Source organism: Hermetia illucens, chromosome 1, assembly GCF_905115235.1.
Source record: "Hermetia illucens chromosome 1, iHerIll2.2.curated.20191125, whole genome shotgun sequence".
Lineage (NCBI taxonomy): Eukaryota > Metazoa > Arthropoda > Insecta > Diptera > Stratiomyidae > Hermetia > Hermetia illucens.
In genome coordinates, this window is record NC_051849.1 from 36,772,720 (window position 1) to 36,797,849 (window position 25,130).

At 40.1% G+C, this 25,130-nt stretch overlaps 1 protein-coding gene across 1 annotated transcript in view; it reads right to left on the reverse strand.

Moving 5' to 3' along the window:
* Positions 1–9,273: 9,273 nt before the first annotated feature.
* Positions 9,274–25,130, reverse strand: part of LOC119661358 (sodium-dependent nutrient amino acid transporter 1) — a 59,311-nt gene continuing 43,454 nt past the window's right edge. Inside the window, exons 2-13 of the mRNA XM_038070666.1 lie at positions 17,057–17,095; positions 16,809–16,989; positions 16,659–16,748; positions 16,377–16,593; positions 16,044–16,314; positions 15,879–15,982; positions 12,027–12,216; positions 11,788–11,961; positions 11,586–11,685; positions 10,179–10,355; positions 10,008–10,102; positions 9,274–9,927 (exon numbers count right to left, since the gene is read on the reverse strand). Of these exons, the coding sequence (XP_037926594.1) occupies positions 9,751–9,927; positions 10,008–10,102; positions 10,179–10,355; positions 11,586–11,685; positions 11,788–11,961; positions 12,027–12,216; positions 15,879–15,982; positions 16,044–16,314; positions 16,377–16,593; positions 16,659–16,748; positions 16,809–16,989; positions 17,057–17,095 (1,815 nt within the window). The 3' untranslated portion in view covers positions 9,274–9,750. The remainder of the gene's footprint in view (positions 9,928–10,007; positions 10,103–10,178; positions 10,356–11,585; positions 11,686–11,787; positions 11,962–12,026; positions 12,217–15,878; positions 15,983–16,043; positions 16,315–16,376; positions 16,594–16,658; positions 16,749–16,808; positions 16,990–17,056; positions 17,096–25,130) is intronic.

Consider the following 25,130-nt stretch of genomic DNA (forward strand, 5'->3'; position numbering starts at 1 on the left):
CTCTTTCAATCTAAGGATATTGTTTAAAATATGGCGAAAATTAGGAATGAAATGCTGTCAACCTTCTAACCGGCAAAATGGAACGCGTGAATATTTTTTCACGGGAATTTTTCTCTAGCTTTGTTTTGACTATGTAGTGACCGCAGCTTCGCGACGGGAGCGGAATCTCATTCGTCTCTTTCTGAATTAATTTGCTCAAATAATGCATTTTATAACGTGCAATCACCCTAATGTTCGCCGCATCCGTAGGCGCACGCGCATGTGTTGCAACATGAACTCAAGAGAGTTCAAGGCAGAAGTAGCGGTATGCAAAGCGGTTCTCGAGAAGAACAGCTGGACGGTGGCGAGGAAAGTACGGTTGGACTGGTGAGTCCAGTTGAGAGTGTCTTCGGGGACGGTGGGAAATAAAGAAGATCGGGTGGATATTGTAGTTAGAAGGCCGCGTTTCGAGTTCAATTTAATGCATGACACGTCGTTCATCTCATCGAAAGTTACTTCGATCGAGACTTGGTTCCTTGACGCGTGCATTTAGTGGATAGTTGGGAAGGAGAAGGCCTTGTTTGTGCGGCAGCAAACGACGTTAATTCGCAACGATAGAGTTCGATTCCTTTTCGAATCAAAATACGAAAAGTATTATAAAAGTTAAAAAGTTGGCGCGTGGAGAAGAACAGTGGGATTGGCGGCCCTTAAAGTTCTTTATATAATAAATACGTCAGCTTTGTGAGATAGTTTCGGGTAATTATTTAAAAGTTGCTAATTTGAAACGGACAATTTTAAAAATCTGTACAGACGAAATTGACCACTCATAAGACATTGCTGTGGAATTCACCATCGGATATTATCTCTAATACATACTTCGAACCAAATTTGAAGTCATTGAATAACTCCTACTGACATTGTTTTAGCGTTGGTGGAAATGATGAGGCTGTGATTACAAGCAACTGTGTGTCGTTGACCAAATTACTACGAAGCTGTAACATCAGTATTAATGAATTTTGCAACAAAATCAGATTTTGGGCAAATGTTAGGAAGTTTAGAAAGGATTGCGTGCATTTTAATGTTTTGCTGTGTTTATAAAAAAAAATACGAAGAAAGTGGAGTTGGAGGAGGAAAGAAAGACGGGAGCAGCGCAAAGTGCGAATTAGTGCGATTTTTCGAGTATTCGTGAAATACTTTCCACGAACTGTGAAGAAATTCACGATAAATATTGATTCGACTCTAGCTACTTGTCGCCAAATCCGTCAGTGCCACTTTCCTGCAGTGCTAGCTATCTGAGAATTAGCGCGAGCCCGTCGCGTTAACGAATAACTGTATCTTGGAGTTGATAGCGCGCGCTCCTGTGGCCAGTTAATAGGTGCGTCGGCGATTACATCATTCCAGAAATAAATATTCCGGGCACAGCCACCTTCAAAAAACTCCAGTTGCCCGTGGTTCAGAAAGTTTGTGAGTTGACTTACGATTGTTGCGGTTTTTCTTGAATTCTACGAAAGCGGACGCGGTTTTCACAGGTGATAAAAAAGGAAGTTGCTTAGCGACATAACATCTCGTGAATATCATTGTTTCCTGGATGCCTTCCGAGAAACAAAGTGAACGATTCGATCAAAGTGTGATTGTTAGAGCTTGCGATTTCTGGCGTTCTTTTTTTTTGTGGTTGCCACTCTCGTCCAGAAGTCGGTGTTAATTGAAACCCCAAACCGTCGATTCGTTAAGCGGTTGGTGCTAATTCTGCTTTTCGGACAATAAACACAAAGCTAATGAAAGCCATTTGTTATTGTTTTTAATGGATTTATTGATATTTTACGCTTTCGGAATGAAAAACTCTTGTGATTCTTTAAACTTGGTTTTGTAGTTACAGTTTAAGTTAATTAAAAATAATAAAAGCAAAATGTTTTAATGGAATAAAATGTGTTCTTAATAAAAGAAAATATAACTATAGGCTGATCAATCGGAATCTGTTCGCTTCGGTATAGAAAACTCAGGATTTCCTCAGAAAGCTCGGCGAAAATTTGAGCGCACTTCCATCGCACTCAGTCATCAAGCTAATGTCGTTTTCTACGATCATTAACTTTGTCTAAGCCCCAACTCGAAATCCGCCAAGTTGAATTTTTGCTTCTCAGTAGAGGAATATTTGTCCTGCCGTTATTACATTTATAGTGTAACATGTAATTTAATGCGTAAAATGTACGACACCGCCAAGCAGGTATAAAAAATGGTCCATGCAAAAGAAGAAAAAAAAAAAACGAAAAATCCCTCATATATAGTATTTATTTGAAATTTATGTGAAATTTTTTGCCAACCCGCTCTCCCAACTTTCGTGACCTCATCTCTCTTCTGGACGATATCCTGCAAGGCATCCATTATAACAGACATTTTCCCCAGTACTCCTAAACCTGCTTGGAATTAATCACAAGACGAATACAATAGCGTACGATTTTGACATAAGAGCTTTCGTTTTCCTAAGGGAATACAGGCTCATTTATAAACTAAACAATCTTCTTCACTTCTATCTGTAAATTTGCAAACTAATCTTTAGCTTTTTTTCCACACCGATTCAGTAGGAACGTCACAAGGCTCAGTCCTCTCCAAATCCTTTTCTCACTTTTAACCACAGATATCCCGAAATCTGCTCCCACATCTGACCTAAGTAAAATCTTTCAATATGTCGATGGCCTTATCGTTTACGCTACTACAAAGAACACAGTGCGCGGCGAGTCTCGGCTCAAATAAAAACTAGCTTTCAATTCACAAAAATCCCAAACAATGATCCTTAAAGGAAAAAGAACATTACGTCGAAAACGGTTTCCGACATGAAAAACGCGTCCTTAAGAAATCATACGTCTTGCACACCACCCACTTTGGCATCATTATAAACTCAAACCTATCCAACATTTCTCATACCTATAAATAAAGTTTTAACGGTGTAAACAGCAGTTTCAAATTACACACGACATCTTTCCTTATCAGATGGAGAGGCTGCAGCGACTGTACCGCATATTAAAAAAGGACGATGGTACATATCCAACCACATCCTCTATGAAACCCTGAAAATACCTTACATCGATATCTTCCTGGCCAAATACTTCGGCTTTTTCGTCGAGCTTTTAAATCTTGGGCAGGCGAAGAAAAGGTGTTCTGCATTTTCGGCTGCACCTTCACACGTAAGACAATCGGGCGATTCATCTAGACCGAACCTATAGAGGTAATTCCTGTATCCACCGAGTCCGGTTAAGAACTGAGTCAGATCGTAACCCGTCTCACTGTGGTTCCGTGGATAAGCTTGTGTGTTCACCAGCCATTCTCCGCCTGGTCCCATGCTGTTTGCAATGCAACCAGTGACCGCAAACGCTCACTTTGCTTGTTTAGGCTCGCTTCCTGTTTTTGGTTCAGACGGCTTGCCTCATCGGTTAGAATATCTACCGGGATCATCCCCGCAACCATGCATGCCGCCTCATAAGATGTTCGGAGACCGCTTAATCGATATGCAGCTTGAAGCTGTCTGCGAGTTTTGTCGCCGACGCCCACACTGGTGCCGCGTGTAAAAGTACAGAGCTGACAAAAATAGGAACTAACGGTTTCGTCCAGGGCAGAGGCAACTCATCAGACGCTGCCTCAACCTCTGCCCTGGAAGCAGCGTGACCATAAGTGGCAACAGATTGAAAACGTTCCTTTATATATACGCAAAAACACGCCAAGGATGCGAATTATATCCAAGTGAAACCGGCAATAGTTTGAGCCTAAGCTAGGCTAAAGCTAAATTATTGTTTAGCATAGTAAGAAGGAGAGAGCTGACGACTCGCGATAAGAGTACTTGTCGATTGTGCTTCGGGCCGCCTACATTTGGAAGCATCCTTGCCAGTGTTGAGCTGATAGTCGCCGCTTTCTGCCCAGTAAACTTTAAGTGCGGTTTAAAGCTCAACTTGGAGTCGAATATTACTCCCAGGTATTTGAGCAATGGCTGAGAGCTAACAACATGTGCCCCGATGCAAATTTCAACAGTTTTCTGTTTCCGCTGCTTTGTAAAGAGCACCAACTCCGTCTTGTGTTCGGCAAGTTCCAGCCCGTGTTCTTTAAGCCAAGACTTGACCGTCCGTATAGTCTCGTTCGCATATATCTGTACTTTGTCCTGGTGATTGGATGTTATGACCACTCCAACGTCATCTGCGAATCCGACGACAACGGCTTGTTTAGCTACTGGAAGCCGTAAAACGCCATTATACATTAAGTTCCATAGCAGAGGGCCCAGAATAGACCCCTGCGGAACCCCTGCCGTTATTACATACATCTTTGACCATTCATCCTTATCATAAAGTAACTTCCGCTATCGGAAGTAATCGAAGATTATATTTAATATGTTCTTTGGTGTTTATGTCGCGATGAGCGCTTCGACTATATGGTTCCATCTGGCTGAATTGAACGCGTTCTTGATGTCAAGAGTCACCAGTGCGCAGTATTTCCCTTCGTCGTAGACTTTTCTGGCTACTTCAAAAACCAGTTTGGCAGCATCAACCGCTGACCAAGCCTTCCGGACGCCAAACTTTCTATTTGATAAATAACCGCCACTATCAATTAATGGATATAGCCAACTATAGATTACCCGCCCGATTATATATAACCTTGTCTATTGTATTCAGAAGACAGCTAGGTCTATATGATGTTGATTCACCTATCGGCTTATCTGCCTTCGGGATCAATACAAGTTTTGTATTTTCCACTCTGCAGGGGAGGGCCCTTGTTTTAGGCAGCCTGTAAATACCCGTGCGAACATGCCTGGTGCAATTCACATTGTCAGTTTCAGCGCCTTGTCGGGGATTCGATCAATGCCGGGGGCTGCAGCATCGCGGACCCTTTTCACTGCATCCAAGACTTCGTCTGTGATTACTGGAGGTATGTCTTCGGCGCTCATTGGTATCATTGGGGAGATTGTTTCTGGATGTTGAGGGAACAATGCCGAAACTATCTCCCACAATAATCTAGGGGACCTTTTGTCTTTTATTGCTGACATAACGGACTTGTACGCTCCTCCCCATGGATCTGAGTCTGCCTCATCACATTGTTGTTTGAAGCAATAATTTTTACTTTTCGTGATCGCCCACTGCAACTTTTTTCGTGCTTGTTTATATTCAAGGTACCGTTGTTCATACTCTGGCATGTTTCTTCGGCGTTGACTCCGCCTTCTGGCCTTCAAGCATTCCGTACAACACTTCGCTATTTCCGCGCGCCAGCAGTAGTTAGGGTTACGCTTCCGAGAGTGTGCACGTCTTGGCATGGAAGCGTCACATGCTCGGTATGTATGTTGGGACAGCTGCGATGCTTTTTCTATGGCGGTTCCAGTAAACTCGGTGTTCCACTGCAATCATCATCATCAACGGCGCAACAACCGGTATCCGGTCTAGGCCTGCCTTAATAAGGAACTCCAGACATCCCGGTTTTGCGCCGAGGTCCACCAATTCGATATCCCTAAAAGCTGTCTGGCGTCCTGGCCCACGCCATCGCTCCATCTTAGGCAGGGTCTGCCTCGTCTTCTTTTCCTACCATAGATATTGCCCTTATAGACTTTCCGGGTGGGATCATCTTCATCCATACGGATTAAGTGACCCGCCCACCGTAACCTATTGAGCCGGATTTTATCCACAACCGGACGGTCATGGTATCGCTCATAGATTTCGTCATTGTGTAGGCGGTTCCAGTAAACTCGGTGTTCCACTGCAATACCTCCAGAAATGTATCCTCATCAAGTGCTTTTGATAACTAACTTGTTTCTGGTTTCTTCAGATGAGGATTTATTGTTCTGGATCACTTATCAATAGTAATATATATCGCCTGGTGGTCGCTATGCGTGTATTCTTCGCTAACAAACCAGTGTAGATGCTTGACCAGTGAATCACTTACAAAAGTAAGATCTACAACGGAGCCTAGCTCTCCACACCTAAAGGTGTTTACGTTTCCGATGTTAGTCAGAGTGACGTTTAGGCAGGGGAAAGCCTCGAGTAGGATTCTTCCACTTTCATTTGTTTTTTGGCTTCCCCACACCATTGCTCAAGCGTTGAAGTCGCCAGCAATAATTTGGTAGTTGCGATCTTTGGCGTCTCTCGCCAGTCTGTCTAGCATGCTGCAATACTCTGGTATTGTCATACTTGGGGCGGCATAACAGCTGTATATGTAGAGATCATCGATCGTAACCCTTGCAAAATCGTGTTCGTGGTGTTTAATTGCTTGCTGTAAGGATCGATTACCGCAAGCCCACACCGCAGCCTTTCCACTTATGTCTGTTTCCCAGACGCCGTGATGGAGGCTTTTGTATTATTCGCAGACAACAGCAACAACGATTTCCTCTTCATACACTTTCTGTGCTAGTAGATCCTGGGCGGCTTGGCAGTGATTTAAATTCAGCTGGTTGACCCTCATTTACTTAAGGTACTTAAAGCTATCCTGTAGATTGGACATCTGGTGCTACCTGTTATGTGGTTACAATCGCGATTTTTGGTTTCCCTGCACAGAAGGTAGTGAAGGTTTTTACTGCAGTCCTTTGCCAAATTATTTTCCTCTCCACATCTTCGACACAGTTTAGATCTATCAATGGTGCTAGTGCAATCTTTCGCCATATTTCTGAATCCGAGGCATTTAAAACACTTTTTTAGTGGAATTTGCTCGTATAGCCTGCGCACGACCCAACCGATGCGGATTTTTCCCGCAGACAGTGCTTTTTAGTTGAGGTCATAGACAGAGTTAGGGTTGCTGTCTGCGTTCCACCGTACGCTCTCCTTAGGCTCTTGATGTCCATTTCCTGCACGTCCTCCAGTTTCAATTGGTGTTTGAGCGTTCAACAAATTTCCTCCTTGGTAGTGACCTCGTGAAGATCTTTACATTCTATCGTAAGCATTGGCCGACTTACGCGGACGGTTGCTTGCTCGCCAAGTGAAGCCTCTATATTCCTTTGAGGGTCAGCGTGATCCTTTTTTTCCTTCGATAGTTCGAACAGCAATTCTCCTTTTTGTGTTCTCCTAGTTCGTGCTATATTGTCGTTAAACTTCTTCAGCGTAGGATCAGCCTTAACCTTTCGTAAAATATCAGCACAGGACATACCGTCTTTTGCTGTCATTACTAGCGCTTCTTGACGGTTTCGTTTTGCAATCATTTTCCCTGCTTCACCCCGCTCCTTCCTTGATTTAACCAAAGTCCAACTTGGGCTCGGATCCCTTTGGCTGTTGGCTCCTTTTACTCCAGCATTGTCCGATATTTTGGCGGAGGATCCTTCTTTTTTTTTTCTTTTGTACATGTTGGTGTATGATTGAATCGTCAACGGGTTACCTGACACGCTTTTGTTTTTGGTGTCTTGGCTGTGAAACAATCTTTCGAAGCCGGGTTTCGGCCAGATCTTTTCTATGGAGCAGCGTCCCAGGGGATGTTTGTGTTGCTCTATCTGCCGTCGTCTCCTTAGGTAACCATTGCCGAGTAGCAGCGTCGCAGGGGATGTTTGTGTTGCTCTATCTGCGGTCGTCTCTTTAGGCAACCATTGCCGAGTTCTTCGCGGGGTTTGTATGACCCGCACCTGATTTTTAATGGTATGGTGTCCATTGTTCATTGGGCTCTATGATTAGTAAACCCAGCTTGGTAAACTCATCCATTTTGGTTGAGTTCGCGCTGGTGTTGGTTATGTCGCACGTTGGCCGAGTTATTTCTTTTTTCCTGGTGTCCTGTGTCGGTTTCTCCTGTTGGCTCTTCTGTGACATTTGCTACGCTGGAAGTGGAACTCTTTCTTTGGTTTGATCCTCTACCGATTCTTGGTAGTGATCTTGTTATTCTCATGCTTCTTTTGAATGAATCTTCGTTATTAGCCATCGTCAATTTTTAGTGAAGCTATCAATATAGACGAAATACCCATCACCGGTCATATTTACTTCCGACATTGGAGTAGCGATCTCTACTCCGAGTTGTTTCGCGGCCTGTCATGCTTAGTTTACTTCATCCTCTTCTGTTCTGCAATTTATAGTCTTTGAACACTTTATTTGAGTTGCGCTACATAAACTCCACTTCAAAAAGTTTAATAAATTCCCTCCTTTCTCTCAGTCTTGATCCCGGTTACGGCCGTTTGCAAGCGAACGCAATAGCAATGAGCTGTAATCAGGACTGGGCAGCGCTTCACTATGGGGCTACTGTCTGTCTGTTTATCTGTCTGTCTGTCTGCCATACACACTTCTCTCAAAACGACTATACCGGTTGACACGAAATTTGGCGATAAGATGGAAACTGTGAACTTCCAGACATGTAGTGAGTGACATCTTTCTACGTTGAGATTAAGGGGAGGGGGGTCCTCATACATGCAAAACGGGGTGTCAAATTTTTTCCATTGAATATGTTGAGTATCAAATGTAAGGTATTGCTTAGTACTTTTCAATGCCGGTTTTATTTTTGACATTTGTTGGAAAAGCGGGAAGTGGGATTCGTCGAAATTGATGTTTTCTTTAACGGACCTATTCCCAGAAATTACCCAACCAAAAAATCTGAAAAAAATTATGGAGCTGCCTCTGCACGATGTTCAGGGGGATTTTTTTTTTGGGGAAAATGAGTAAAAGCCTCCCTTAGGTTCATCCTATAGTTATAAAAGTGCAGAGATATAGATTATAGTATGAAGCAAGTTATCCCCAAGTTTGATCAAGATCGTACTATTACTAACAAACTTACAGTACCTCAAAGTTGACTGACGTGTAAATTTACTGCAACTGAATGTCAATATCACACTAAAATGAGTAGTTTGACATGTTAAATGCATACACATAAGGGAGTACGTACAAAATGGCATAGTTCTGCAGTCAAATATACTCACAGAATAAACAAACAAAACCTTTCATACGTGAAGCGCCGAGTTTCAGGTTTCTTGACTTGTTTATATATTTAAGGGAACCCCCTTAAGATCCGCATAGAATGATGTAACTGACTGGATGCGAATAATTTTTACAAAACCTCTTTTCTGATAAAAGTGATAACCGTCTTTTAGATACGGAGGATAGGGCATTCCTCAACACCGGTCGCCATTTCTAGGTTAGCTGCTAAGGTTTCTGTACGGTTAAGTATCCTTTAAATTGTGATGTTCATATTTATTAATAAAAAATGCTGGTTCAAAAATATTGTTTATTCAAAATTTATCGAATTTTATGTAATATAAATTCTCAACAATATTAAATTACATCTTATTAAGAAGTAATATAATATTGACTTTAGTAACTTTTAGAGCGATCCATATAAATTACATAACAAACAAATTAAAATCTCTACTTTATATTGAAAATCTTCATTTTAAATATTTAACATTGATTTATCATTACAACCTACTAATTCTTAGTTTTTAGATGCACTTTAAGTTCAACTTACTAAAAAGATATATCACTGACAGGGAAGGTAAATAAATTAAAAAAATAATATTTAAAAAGATTGTTATCTTCAAAAATTATTTTAAATTTTAATTAGTGTATTGTTGTTGTCAAACAAAAGATACTAAAAGCTAATTCTTTGCAGTATTACCTACTTTTCTGGCACTTTCATACAAATATCTGTTTTCTTTCTCTTTAAACTAGGCTTGGTTTCAAGAACCACAATTAGCACCTATCGTAAATAATAACATAGGTACATAGTTCTATTCATAATACAGCAAGAGGTAACTTCATTGGGAAATTCAATATGTACACATCCTATAGCTAAAACATATCAGTAATACTGTCTTGTACGTAGGTTCACTACCGCTCTTAGAACTTATTATCTATATCGCCCAAACAACATGTTTATTTTCTGCATAAAAATATTATGTTGCTTTTCTTCTATTATCCGTTCTCGTTCGCTGAAGTAGTCCTTCTTGAATTTCATCCATTCTGCACGAGAGCTTGAATCGCGAGGCCCCCACAGTTCCGTGGGTTGGATTGTCTTTTTTATTGACTGGAAATGTGGAGGTTTAGTTAATATAATTCTGTTAAGAGATGTAACATAGATAACTTAATCATCATTTGTTGTATTACCTCGATAAGACCTCCAGTCCAATTTCTCCAAACGTTTAACCCGCCCCAAATAGGAACTTGTAGGAAAGCAAGTCCTATTATCAGCCATCCGAATACTAGAGTTTAGGGAGGAGTGGGGGTATCAAAATTTGACGATAGGAAATATATTAATCATTCTTGGTTTGCACTTACCGTATGCTATATCTGGATAGAGGTTATTACTGTACGTGACTGGAGAGTAGTTCACCATCGAATAGACGAAAATAACTATAAGAAGTCCGGGAGTGAGGACAGCCCAGCAAATTCGCCAGTAAGGCGTCACGTGTCTTTTCGTCATGAATTCGACATCTTTACAAAATTGATCCAGTCCTAGATAAAGAAAGGAAATATAGGTAAATAGTATGTTGATGTATAATATATTCAGCTGTTTTCTAGATTGATATAAATAAGACATTCTATATTACAAACTTAATCCAGTCTAGAAGGGACTCAGCAAAGGTGGGGAATGTCAAGGTGAGGTGGGTTGTTTTACCGTGTTTCTCGAGCAGATGATGACGAATCATGGTCTCGGAAACCATAAAAAACAGGGCGATAGATTGTAGGGATCTGCATTTTTCACTACACCGTTATAGGCAATATTATATTTCAATGCAGTGTTCGCCAGTACATAATTTGGGTTTGGATCTCAGGTCAACCACATTGCAATCAGGATTTTGTGGTCGAGAGAATATTTGAGGAGGGACATCTCATAGAAACAAACGGTTCAGACGGCACTTCATATAAAATACTTGAAATCAATCTGACAAGAGAATGCATTTAATAATATGTAATGTACTCTCTTTTCTCACATTCTTTTTACACCTCTTGGCTTTCCCAATAACACTCTTAGTTTCATAATTCCCATCCCGTCCTTCACAATACCATCTTTACCATTTCAAATAATAAATTTTACTTATTTTTAAAAGAATTTTAAAGATTTTAAACAAGAAGAAGAATTAAAGAAGAATCCTCCGAAGAATTTTTGGCCCCCTATATGACGATGCACGATTTCTTAGCCTACATAACTACGAAATCTATGAGCGATACCATGACCGTCCGGTTGTGGATAAAATTCGGTTCAATAGGTTAAGATGATCCAGCACGGAAAGTCTATAAAGGCAATATTTATGGTAAAAAAAGAAGACGAGGCAGACCCTGCCTAAGATGGAGCAATGGCGTAGGTCAGGACGCCAGACAGCTTTTAGGGATATCGAATTGGTGGACCTCGGCGCAAAACCGGGATGTCTGGAGTTCCTTATTAGGGCAGGCCTAGACCGGAGGGATAATTGTTATTACCAATATATTTCGTATCCTTCGAGCAGGGTTAAGATTAAGGAGAGTGAAGAAGATTTACAGCGGCTATTATGTACGGGCCTAATTCCACTCAACAAAGATATAGCAAATAATATAAATTGAAACGTCTTTTTTTTTCAAAGTAGAAGCATCAATCGATCGATAAGTATATGTTTATATCTTTAGCAATGTTTGAATGGGAAACCTGCCCTAAATGCAAAATTAATCAACTTTAAACATTGTCTCTACAGTTTGAATTTTACGTACCATAAATCCACATGATCCCACCTATCTCCACTATCGCAAGTGCAAAAGGAACAAACGTTCCTCCATAGTAGTCCACTAAATTCAAAATCCATTGTCCTCCCTATAAAGAAATTAATTAAATTAAAAATCAAATTATTTTTTTTAACGATCAAAGGATGTATTTTTTGTAGCTTTCTAATACAAGTTCCTTATGCAAACTTACCGGAGTAACGTAAACCAATCCAGCGCAAAATCCTAAAACGATTGACACCGTGGCTACTTTCCAAAACTTAAATTCGAATTGGTCACAAATGACTGTAACGACTGTGGTTTGAAGAGCCACTAGAGATCCAGTTCCAAGTACAAATAACATAAAGAAGAACAAAACTGAAAATAACTACAAAAGAAAAATGAATAAGGACATATGATAATATAGTAAGTAAATATGGAGCAAAAATTTACTTGAGGTACAACATCGAACTTTGCAATGGCATCAGGATATGATATGAACGCCAACCCGGTTCCACTCCTAACAACTGTTGAAATATCCGTGGTGTTCAGGTTATACGCTAGATTACCTAGGATACCGAAGATGGTTGTTCCTGCTAGGAGACTTGTGAAGGTGTCCAAAGTTGTAACTATCATAGCGTCTCTGGAATAAAAAAAAATCATTACTTCACCCTTGCTTGAGATGCGCTTATCCATGGTGAGCATCACATTTCAATTTTCTTCGATTGATATGGATTATCGACGTCTTATTTTTGAGCAACACCTACCATACCCCATTTTCGACGCCCCCGTACTAGAATAAACCATTCGCGGGGCTTGGATTTAGAAATTCTATGCGTGTAATGAAACAGGATACCTTTGGCAGTTGGAAAGTACCTCTAGACCTACAGAGTTTTACTAAGGTGGGACTCGGCTGAGGCAGCGATTTAGGGGGTCTGACCGCATCGATAAAAACCCAGATTGTTGAGTTTTCGTTAGAGTGTATCAAGCACTATCAAAATGTGTCAACTGTCGTTTTGAAAGCAATACATCAATTATGGGCTATCGATAGAAATTTGTGCGTCAACATAACAACCTATGTACATATGAAGGGAAAATGAATTGAAACCTACAACGTACGCTCTTTGCTCAGAACTTTGACTCTCCAAACTCCCATCGAGCGCATGGAAAAATAGTTACAAGATAGAAGCATAGCAGATAACGAGAACGAAATATTTGTACCCTTACCGCACAATATGTATTTTCAAACGCGGAAAGAAGCCTAAAACGCCAGCCTGTGGTACCTTCTTTGTTGTTGTCAAGAGTTTCATTCATAACACACGGGCGAATTATTTGAAAACGGAGAGCTTAGTGCGTCAGTCTGACAGTGGACTTTCAAAGAAGACAACTGAGTGCGCAATCATAGTAAAACTGCTTCCGAAATTGGCGGAACATGCAGAGGTAGTGGAAGATGTGCGGGGAGGGGGGACCAAAGACGGAGAAAATTTACAGGGCGGATACTCGAAACTCCAGTACCGCTCGCTTTTGAAGTGAGGTAGCAGGTTCTCGACCGTAGTGTCACAGTCGTTGATAACTTTGCTACTGTGGTATCTAATGCTACATTTGGTTCAGATTTTGAGAAAGTTTAAGCGAAGCACGGCTTTATCAAGAACACCAACAATAAAAGCAAAGGACGAGGGGCTGCAAGGAGATCGTTGATCGACGACCGCAGAAAGTGCTCTAAGACCAGGAAAGGGGGCCTTTTCTTTGAGGCGGTGAAAACCTTCAAAAGACACTGGCCTGGACACGCCAGCGTGTGGGATTCTTGCCCACTAAAACCACCCCTGAATTCCCCCAAGCCCCATGGAACCACCGTACGGTATTACATCACGGGGCGAAGTCAGCTCATTTTAGCTTGGTCCTCTTCCGTCTCTACGCGGCGTACGAAACCGCGCTTTTTTAGTCTCCTCTGCCTTTCGCAGTTTGCTCTGGTTAGATACGACCATGGGGTTGATCGCATCCCAGTCTTCCTGACATTCTAGCATTCTTTGCACCAGATTCTCTGGTACGAGTACCTCTCCCAGAGTCTCCTCTAAGTTCTTCCTTTCCTCCACAAACCTTGGACAGTGGAAGAATACATACTCTGGGTCCTCTGGGACTCCATCGCAGTTTGGACAATCGGGTGAGGTATCTAGTTTAAAACCTGAAGAGGTACTGGCGATATCCTATATGCCCCGTGAGAAACTAAGTAAGATTATAATTAATCTCACCGTGCCGTCTCTCCCACCACGCCTGTGTGTCCACCGATCCTTTCCCGAGTGTTCCCCACGCTTTTGCCATCTATTTAGAGATCTCTCCCTTTCGGCGTTCTTCGTCTGCGATAAAAAAGAGATAGACTTCGCATTATATATATTCGTCATCTCATCTGCCAAAATGTCAATGGGCATCATTCCAGAGATGACGAATGTTGCATCATCTGAGATAGTCCTGAATGCCAGATGTTGAGCGCTCCTTTATATTATATAATTCGTAACACAACATGACTACGAATTATATAAAGTAGCACTCAACATCTGCGAGCTGCTTCGGTCACGCTGCTCCCAGGGCAGTGGTGAGGCAGCGTCTGATGATTTGCATCTGTCCTGGTAAGAAACGGTAAAGCCGCCATCGCCTAATTTTTTATAGTTTGGGTGACAAGCCCTAAACGAGGGTCCGTGTGCCAAAAAAAAGAGGGAGTAAGTTGCTCCTCATTTGGTCCGGTCCTTCATCAAGTTGATGCGGATTTAGGACCCTGCAATTCTCAGACAACTGTTTTCAACTCTGGTCAAACTCTGGTCAATAGTATGGGCGGATTTGCGCTCAATATAATTCGTAGTCATGTTATGTTCTACGAATTATATAAAGGGGCACTCAACATCTGCGAGCCGCTTCGGACACGCTGCAGCCAGCGTCTGACGATTTGCCTCTGGCCTGGTAAGAAAACGTAAAGCCGTCGTCACCCAATTTTTTAAAGTTTGGGTGATAAGCCCTAAATGAGGGGTCCGTGGACCAAAGGAGAGTGAGCAAGTTGCTTCTCATTTGGTCCGGTCCGGCATCAAGTTGATGCGGACTTAGGACCTGGCAATTCAAAAAAAAGGATAATTGTCAATTTTTCGGATGTGGTAAATGCCCGAAATTTACAAAGAGAAAGAAGAAAATGAAGGTCATTCAAATAAACTTCAATCATTCATTATTTACGAATTTGAAATAGAAATTGCCATTATAAGCGAACCCTATAGAAACCTTGACAATAATGAGATTGGACTGATGAAGAAGCGATATGGAGTCAGTAGAAAACTAGAAAACTAACGAAATTAGATATTACGGATCGAAGCGACGTGCCTATCGAATTATGATAGGAGGAATCACAGACCGTTCCTTTTCGCAGGTCACGTGTATTATTCTCTTGTTGAAAATTTTCCAAGGGTTATTTTCACAATATGAGAAGGACACTGATGGCTTCCCATGACCTCTGGGTGGGACGACGATTTCTTTAGTGACCAGAGACGAAAAACTGAAAATCCGCAGTAAAATAAAAGAGAACAAAACTCCGGGCCTGGAAGGCCCTGAAGCTCGCCGTGAATTCTAGGCCAGATATTTGGGCATTATTCGAAGCGTACAAGTCCGATAGGGCTTTTCTTGAGTCATAGAAGCGGCAGAGATTGGTGGTACTGTCTAAGGCAGGAGCCTCCTCGCGAGTCATCCTCCTATAAACTTATACGTCTTCTGGGCACTATATGGAGAATATGTTGTAGTAAGTGATTTACAATAGATTGTCCTCCGTTGTTGAGAACCAAAGGGGTCTTTCTGATCGGCAATATAGGTTTCGTAGACTTAAAACATACATTGGCTGGTTGGAGTCTTAAAAGAAGGTGGCGACGATTGGTATTACCAGGTATCTCGCTGCTTTTACCGATAGCTACTTACAAGAGAGGAAGCTCTGGCGTGGTACTGATGATGCACCCAAAAGGACTTTGCCTCCGCCAATGTTTTTTAGTGGGTAAAATTCCGTATGGACATTTTTTTATTTTAAATTTTGTGTCGTCGCGTGGAAGATCAAAGATTGGATCTATCTTATTATTATTATTATATTATATTATTATCTCCTAATCCGGACTTTTTTTCGGGTGGTCCGGAATGGAGACCATAATCGAATCGGATTTATTATGCAATTTGCTATTGGTATTGATAACCATGAAGAATATTTGATTGTGAAGTATTGTTGACCATTTCATTCGTATAGAAAATTCAGACAAAAAATTTGTGATATTATCGAAATTAACTTACCTGTATATATTATGACTGAAATTATTATATGATGCAAACATCACCACCGAACCCATACACACAGATAACGAGAAGAAAAGTTGAGTAGTGGCCGAATACCAAACCTGAAAATGGGATGTATTTTCAAAAAGTTCCTAATTTATACAAAGTTCTTGGCTAACAGACTTTTGGATTTAATAATTCATTCCAGTTTGGCTTGAGGAAGTAAATAATACCATCAACGGCTCCGTCTAATGTAACTGCTCGTATTAAGAGCGCAATCATAACCACGTATGGGAACAAGGCCAGAAAGTAAGAAGCTTTCCCGGTACTTTTCACTCCGCGCATAATAATTAGAAGGATTACAACCCATGACGCAGCAAGGCAAATGGCCAATTGCCAACTTGGATATCCAATCCCATCTGATATGTCGTACTTTTCTCGAAGTACTACCCTCCTTAAAGGAAATATTATGTTTAGTATTATTTTCTTCCTAACGTTGGAAGTTATGATTCTTACAAGAAATAGAGTTCAGAACTACTTAACGTTCCTGGCTGGAAGGATGTATTATTAGAGGGTGAAGAATCTATACAATTCGGCATCCATTCGTCAAGGCAAGTTGACCACGGTAACACAGCTTGGAAGGATACACCAAAATAGTACAGTGTCAATGCAATCAACGATGAGTAGTATGATATTACAGATACAGTGCCAAACAATTGTCCGATTCCAACACCTGAAGGAAAACATAAAGAATTGATTCAAAACAATATAACACAAAGGAGCAAACCAACACAATACCTTTTAGAAGAGGGCATGCTTTCCAAATTTTCACAGAGCTCCTACTTGCGAATTGCCCAATAGTCATTTCTAGATAGTAGAGGGGTTTACCTAAGAGAATTTAAGGATGGAGCTAGAGAAAATGGGCACGAAGAAGTTATCATGCCTTACCAATTATAATAAGAACTATTATATAGGGAATGACGAATGCTCCACCTCCATTCTCATAGGCTGTGAATGGAAATCGCCATATGTTTCCAAGTCCTACTGATAAGGAGATGCATGCCATCAAGAATTCCAGGCCACTGGACCATGTATCCCGTCCATCGGCATCTTTTACAGGCTCGTCAGTCTATTTGATAAGAATCAGAGTTGTTATTTCTGAAAATATCATTATTTGTTAAAAAGGATATACATACTTTCGATAGTCCATTTTCGATACTTTTCGTGTCCTGAACCTGGAAGATGATTGAAAATGATAAAATTATATTTGTTAAAAGAAATGTTTTTGAACTATCAAATTTACGGTAATAAATTCAATAACCTCATAAGGAAGCATTGAACAGCATAAAAAAGTTATACGTTATTGGCTGAAATTGTAATAGACGAAGGAGGTAAGGTATGTTTGAGGTATGCATTGTTGTGTGGATGGCGAGACTTCCTTATTCGGACTGGTTGTTGTTTTCTAAAAACCTGGGAACCTTTTACGGTAAATCCTGCGACTTTCGTAAGGGGAATCCCTAAACGCAACTCTTTACATTCGTAGGGAATTTAGACACTGTTTTCGAGGATCGGTATCACTGGATTGTGTAAGGTATGTATATATAATGAAGCCTGTTCTATAACTTTTATTCAAATGTTTCATTGGCAATTAATTATATACAACGCGTATCGTTCTGATTCTAAACTGGACTAACTTTGAGGGAGGATCTCATGTCTTCTTATATCTCGCTGAAAGGTGCATAAATACTTCGATAGAAAACCAATTCGATATCAGTACTTCTTGCCCATATGCGGGACAACTATCATCAAGTATTATAACTAAATATTTATTCTCCTCTCAGACAATTTTTGTACCTTCGCTAATTTATTATTACTGTGAATTTTAATTGACATCAAACATATATTCTCACACTGCCGCCTGAACTTGTTCGTTCGGAACAAGTATAGTTGCTATTCTGAGGAGTGCCAATCTCTCCAGATGTGCTACTGTCAGTTTTGTCCTATCATTCCCTTTCCCTTGTAAAACGGCGTTATTTATTCTTTTTATAATTCGATATAATCCTTTTCATTGGCATTGCAGATTTGCCGATTTTCCTTTTTGGTGCCTTTAAGGGAACATGACGGGTTCAATTTTTGTAAAAAAAATTTTACAGGTTATGATTCGGAATGTGTACTCAAAAGTCACTACTGTGAATACTGTAATAAATTTTTAAACGCGTTTTTCTCAAAACAACGTTTTGTGAGTTGGCGTGGGTGATTAAAAAAAAACCACTTGACCATTCACTTTGAAATTTTAATATGTTATTGTACACATTTAAAGCAATAGAATAAACCTCGGAGACGGAGAAAGGTGCTAAATATTTTGATTTACACCAGGTTTTTTGGCGTCAAAAACCGAAAAATTGGAAAAATCGCCACCATTTTGGTATTTTTTGTCGAAATTTTTTTTTGAGAATTTCATGCTGATTAAAACCTTATTTTCTGTTTTTCTTTCGTCGTCTGAGTGACGCAACGCCGTAAATTTTTTGACATTTTATTAAAAAATTTGTAGTAAATAAATACCAGCCTGGAAAATTTCAAAAATCTTTTTTTTTAAACTTTCACATTATGAAAATATATATGCAAAATTTGTTGAGACGGCACATATATTGAGTAATCTGCCTGAAAATATCGATGAACATTGGGCCGCCCTGAAAAATGCTCTTTTCTCAGGGGCTATAAAGGTCGTCGACCACGTCTCGGAGGGGCGTCATCTGATTGATCTGACTGACTACAGAATCGTAGTAGGGGATAGATAAACAGAAGGGGTTTATGGCTCTATTGACCGTTATAGTGGACGTGACAGGCTCAAACTCTGATATCGAATGCAATTCCGAGAAGTTCAGCATAGTGCGCACCATGACAAGAGAGAATTTGCTATTGTGCCAACCAGCGAAGTAGAAGATGCCGTAGGACGTAATAATTTCGGACATCATGAAATAACTTGCATGTGGGTGCAAATTTTACGATGGTCCTGCAAAAGACGTTAACGGTGAACTTCGCATTCATGATGACGAGCAATTGAAGAGATGGAGGAAACACTTCACCACGGTTCTTAGCCGTATACATCTGATGAAGTTCCGCCTCTTGTGGATGAAATGGTTAGCCACCGTAGGATACGGACTGTTCCTCCAAACAAAAGAGAAATCATTTCGACCATCAATGCACTTAAATGGAGTGAAACTGAGTTTGGCGGTCTCTTGACAGAGCTATTCATCGCCGCACCTTCAATTTCTGCAGATCTGCTACTCCTATACGTATGAAAATCCGAGACTCTATCCCGATTCTCAGTCATATAGTATCTGGTAAAGTTATACTTTTCGTTGATGATATGATATACCACCGTAATGAAATTATTTTGGCCATCAGCGCACTCAAGTGGAATGAAGCCACTAGCCTTAATGGTTCCTTGTAGTTTTTCCAATCGTTGGAAGGAGAGGCTGATCGTTAAGATTCCAAAAACTTCCGTTTTGAGTATGACAACTGCATCAATGGGTATCTGTGTGCTTCCTGTTGTTGCAAAGATAATACCTAAAATAATCCTGGAGCGCATCAAACAACATATCGAAAGCTTGGTGTGATGACAAAGAGCAGGCTGGTTTCCGCTCCGGATCCTTCTGTACTCATCACATCAACACCCTACGGATCATTTTAGAATCATCGATTTCGAGAAAATTTTCATAGCGTGAACAGGAAATATATCTGAACTGCTCCATGCAAGAGGGGCATTCCGGAGAAACTAATAGCTATTGACAGACAAGGGGTAGCTTCCTCCAAAACCACACTTTTTCGTTTTCAATATAAACGTATATTTCGGGAGCCACTTACCTCTTTTATACAAGTACAAGTACAGTACATTAGCTTTGTACTGATGAAGGAGGTAAGTTGCTCCCGAAATATATATTTACATTGAAAACTAAAAATTGTAGTTTGTAGGCCAGACTACAAATAGCAGACAAAAATCTAATCTCTTAGTAATAGCTATTATCAGAACGGCATATGATGGCACAAAATGTCACCTGTTGCACCGAGCTAAAATCTGCGATTTTGAGGTCCAAAACGGAGTCTGCTACCGGGTCATGGACCTTGGCGAAATGGCTGTGGATTTGAAAGAAGCGGCAAGTATAGTTGGACTGAGGACAGACGGCAACAAAACCAAGGTTCTCAGTCTAATGGGTCATCTATCTACTTACACGCATAGCTTCTGCATTAATGGATTGAGCATCGAGGCTTCGATCAATTTTTATATTTAGGGTGCGTGGTATCTGTAGACGGTGGCACGGAATTGGATGATGCATTAAGAGTGTTAGATCCGCTTTCACTGCCTTGTCTAAAATGTGGAAACGCAGTTATCTCAACACAAACATCAAGTTGAAACTGTTCTGCGCTGATGTTCTTTCTGTGTTGCTATATGAGAGCAGCACATGAAAAGTAAAAGCGCACAGGCCTGGCACTATCATCGACTAAAATGAATCGGAAGTGGGACTGGATAGGTCACGCACTAAGGAAAGACGACAATTACATTGCGGCTACGCCATGCTTCTGGAATCCATTCTCCCAAGGTTGCCGACGGGTGGGTAGTTTCAAGGGCATTTGGCGCAGAACAGTATAGAAGGAGTGTGAGTGTTTCAGGAAATCGTGGTTGGAGCTGAATGGCATTTCAGGTAACGGCGAGCGATCGCATGTAGGTATGGTTGACACTATATAAACGCGAATCATATATAGTATATGGCTTCATCAACCAGTAGCCAGTCATATTGTTTGCAATGTCCTAATATTATTAGGTGTATCAATAATTTAAGTACAAAAGCCAGCAGTGAGCATTATTGGTGTAAGAATGTTGGCGGACCAGGAAACCCTAGAAGTTTATTTTCACTTGATATTTATTATATTTGAAATTAAAAGTTGGTCCCGGTTCCTGATCTACTTGGTGGTGAACTGGACAAATATTTTTTTTAAATTAAAAATTTGCTCGTTTCATCGCAGGGTCGATGCCACTTTTCAGACGCATTTTAACCCCTGCCCGTCTTCATATAAGGTCCATCTAAAACAACACATCTCTCAATGTCAAATCGACGTCTTACGAGGGGAGACCCAAAAAAAACGGGAATTTCGTCATAATTTCTTTATTTCTCAATATTTTTACACCAAATTATGATCACCTTCAAAGTATTCGTCTTTGACTACAACGCACTTCTCCGAACGATTCTTCCATTGTTCAAAACATTTTTTAAATTCACTCATCGGGATGTCCTTTAAGCCTTCCAGCGATTTTTGTTTCACCTCCTTCACAGTGGCAAAACGCTTTCCTTTCATATTCCTTTTGAGTCGTATCCATAGCACCACGATTCATCACCAGTAATTACCTTGGAAGAAAATTCAGGGTCCTCTTCGAGCTGATTTTTAAGCTCAAAACATGCCTGAAATCGACGCTCCCTTTGCTCATCTGTGAGAAGGCGCGGAACGAATCTGGCGCAACCCTTCTCATGTGCAAATCTTCAGATAAAATTCTCTGAATTGAACTCCATGACATTTCCGACATCTCAGAGTGTTAACCAATGGTTCGGCGACGGTCTTCACGAAGGAGGGCATTGATTTTGTCGACATTTTCATCAGTTCTTGACGTTGAGGGGTGTCCTGAACGAAGTTGGTCTTCAATAGACATTTCTCCATATTTAAAACGTGAAAACCAATCGCAAATTTTAATTTTACTTAAGGCAACATCCGCCAGCATTACAATAGTTTCCGCGGCCGATTTTCCCAACAGGAAACGAAATTTCACAGCCGTGCGTTGTTCTCGCCGAAATGTAGAAAGTTGTTTTACTAAAAAAAAATTCACAGGCGAACCGATGCACTAACAGTGACACAACTTCGCACACTGACGCAGGTGGCGTAAAACTTACCGAACATGTGGACATGTGGTCAAACAATAGGTTTCCCCACTCTCCCTCCCCACCACAGCGTAATTCCCGGAACTTATGGGTCCCCCCTCGTATAACCGGTAATTATGCATTTCATTTGACAGAGCTGACGCTTCAAAGGCTTTTCGAAACATTCTCAGTGCATTAGCGCACGAAATTCCGTTAGCAGCACAATATTTGAAAGAAGCTCTTTGGTGAACAAAACTATCCACAGTAAAATGCGACAAAAGGCATATACTTGAAAAATGTATACAATTATGAAATTTTCAATTTAAACGAACAGAATCGGTTATTTTCAGTTTTTCAATGACTAGTGTCTGTTTACATTATTATACTATATATGGTGTATATACTTTGCTTAAGTGAGACTGCTGGTTTCGGAAGTAACATGAAAAGAGTTCGAAAGGTGTTCGGAGTTCCGAAGTAAAATAAAAAATGTCAACATAGACCATTGCTAATAAGTGACCCTCTCCCGCTACATAGTGCCGAAATGAGAAAAAAACAAACAGAAAGTCTTAACGCTTGATTATTTACCGGATAACATTTCGCTCCTTTTTAGCAAAACTAGAGATGCGTGCAACATCACCTTACTATGTAATGTGATATCATATCACTTGCAATGTGATATCACATGGACATTACAAAGCATTACGTATCACAAGAGTAACATCATCATCACTCCTCTACTACAGGTTGTGACGTTTGGATCGCGGTTGGTAATGGTAATTTGATATAACACTTTAAGGTGATATCACTTTTGTGGTATTACATACTTTGTCTATGCATCGCTAATAATTGGCAGGTTTTTTTGATTCTTTTATGAAAGCTTTTTGAGCTGGACTCAGAAAGAAATTCAGTTTTTCAAAGAAGTTTTTTATGTGATTAATCATGATACATTATGTTCATTGGATCTTAGAATGTTCAGTCAAAACTATAAATGCTAACCTTTTAAAGACATAAACTAACTACCAATAAACAAGTGTTGGAATGACAAACTTTTTAAATTGCCTTTGGTTTTGTTTTTCAAGGCGACAAATGATTATTGCTGTGTAACGTGAGTTTCTTAAATACGTTTCGTTTCCTTTGATCTACATAAATTACTTTTTGAAATATTACAGATTGTCGGCATGTCTGTATATTACCTACGAGTAACTAATTACCTTGGAATATTATTCAGTAACTAATTGTTTACATAACATCACTATGTATTGCATAAAGTGAAAATGATATCATATTTCATAATTATTAACTGTAATATTTAGCTTTACTGCATTTTTATGTCTTTTGAAATACGATACTTTTTGTTCATTATCACTTTGGCTGAACGCATACTTTTTACGTGTTTCATATTTTAAAGGAGACAGGGTTGGCTTGCTTTACTTCAAAGGACTGATATTACAGTAATGCCACAAAGGATGCGAGAGGAGAGGAAAATGTAAGAATATTGACAAACACTTACTAAGTAACCTCTTATATGTACTACAAGAAAATTACGTAATGGTTGATACGTTATCCTTTATATAGGGGGAAACCGCATTAAAAGGCATTTTTTACGTGCTTTTTTGAGATTTTTGTTTTAGTGGGAAGAGTTTTTGGAATTCAATCATACCTCAATGCAGCAGAAAATAATCAAAATCAAAAATTTTTCAGTTGCTCAAAAAAATACTTCTATTTTCACCATTTTTTTCACTAATTACGCAAAAAAGGCACCCTTAAAAATATGATGTCATCCCAAATGTTGGTTTATATTCTGGGTAATTTTGAAAAGAATAATATCTCTAAATTTCATTATGACGGATATATTACTTTTGAGGCTGGAATTCCTGCAAATGTGAAAAACTTTCTTTTTGATAAAAACGCGTTAGAAAAGGATTGTTTAAAAATCTTTTTTCGGATATGAAGACATTTATCACTCTTATTTACAAACAAGAACAAAAGCATTCGTGCAAGGACTGACTGACAAGTATGTTTAAATACACTATTTACATCATACTACCAGATTTCGTAAGGACATAAAGCAAGTACCATGTGGGCGGTAAACGCTGAGCCTGTACCCGATAATCGCTTGCTTCTCCCCGTATAAAATCTTAAAATCTAAAGGACAACGAATTTCGCTCGGAAAATTCTGCAGCGTATTCTGGCAAAGGTAGACTAAGGATCTATGGAAAAAAATCGATTTTGAAAACCTCCTCATGCGGGAAGATCTCTAGAGGGGGGAGGGGGGTAGAGACTTGTAGAGGGGCGAATCTCCCTGAGATAGAGAAATGTCAATGATTAAATTGAGAAATTTGATAAATAAAAAAAAGAAATTAATTATACAATTTTTAGGGGACCTACATGATTTTTCCCAGGCTCAGTTTTTCCCACCCTACGCGTCTTGATGAGTTGTCCTATTTTACTCGATCATAGGCCTAATCTGGATTCAGTCACCAATCATTATCGAGCGTATCAAGCTAATGTTGTTTCGGCCTACCTATTAGTCGTTTCTCATCGACCATTTTGGCAAGGGAGTTTTTGTCAGGGTGAATTGCGTGTCCATGTCATCAAAAATACCGCTCTTTTATTTTTTCCATGATCGTGCAACCCGGATGTCTTTATTTCAGATGAGATCATAACGTTTTATGCCACTGGGCTAAGACAACTTCTTTATTTCCATTATATGCTTGGAGTTCCCTCCGCGTATTGTGCCATTTAATTTAAAAAAACGAGTTGCGCCATTCATTGTCTTTTAAAGTCAGCTATCTCTAAGAATCATTGAGGGCGACAGGCGGACGACACTGCGGTAAGTTTTAGATTTGGAACGTTCATTGATGCGTGGATCACAAACAACGCCAGGTGTGGAACGCCACTTCATCCAAGTTGCTCTGAAGCGTGAAGCAGTCTCATAAAGCAGTTTACCAATGGCTTACATATAGTGGTGATTTGAGATATTTAAATCGCTTAGATTTCGGTAAGTCGCGGTATGCCTTATTCAAATTCAGTCTCAGACCGTATTGTGCGATGCGATCATTCCACTTTTGCAGAAGTTGCTTGATATCAGCTTTGTTCCGCTATGACAGCCCGGCGCTATATCCACTTGAGCCATCCAGACAGATCTTAGGGAGGAAAAACATCTCAATTTCATTCAGAAAGATTGATTAATGAACATAATCCAGAATCAATAATAACTCTCCACGCTGTGGTTGGATAGTTGGTGAGTTAGTTGGAATGTTATAAATGCTCCGCCTTTGCGATTTTGCCACAGAAAAACATATTATTATTTTATTTTTTTCTCAGATTTTCCTTTCATATGTCGTGTAGTATCTTCCGT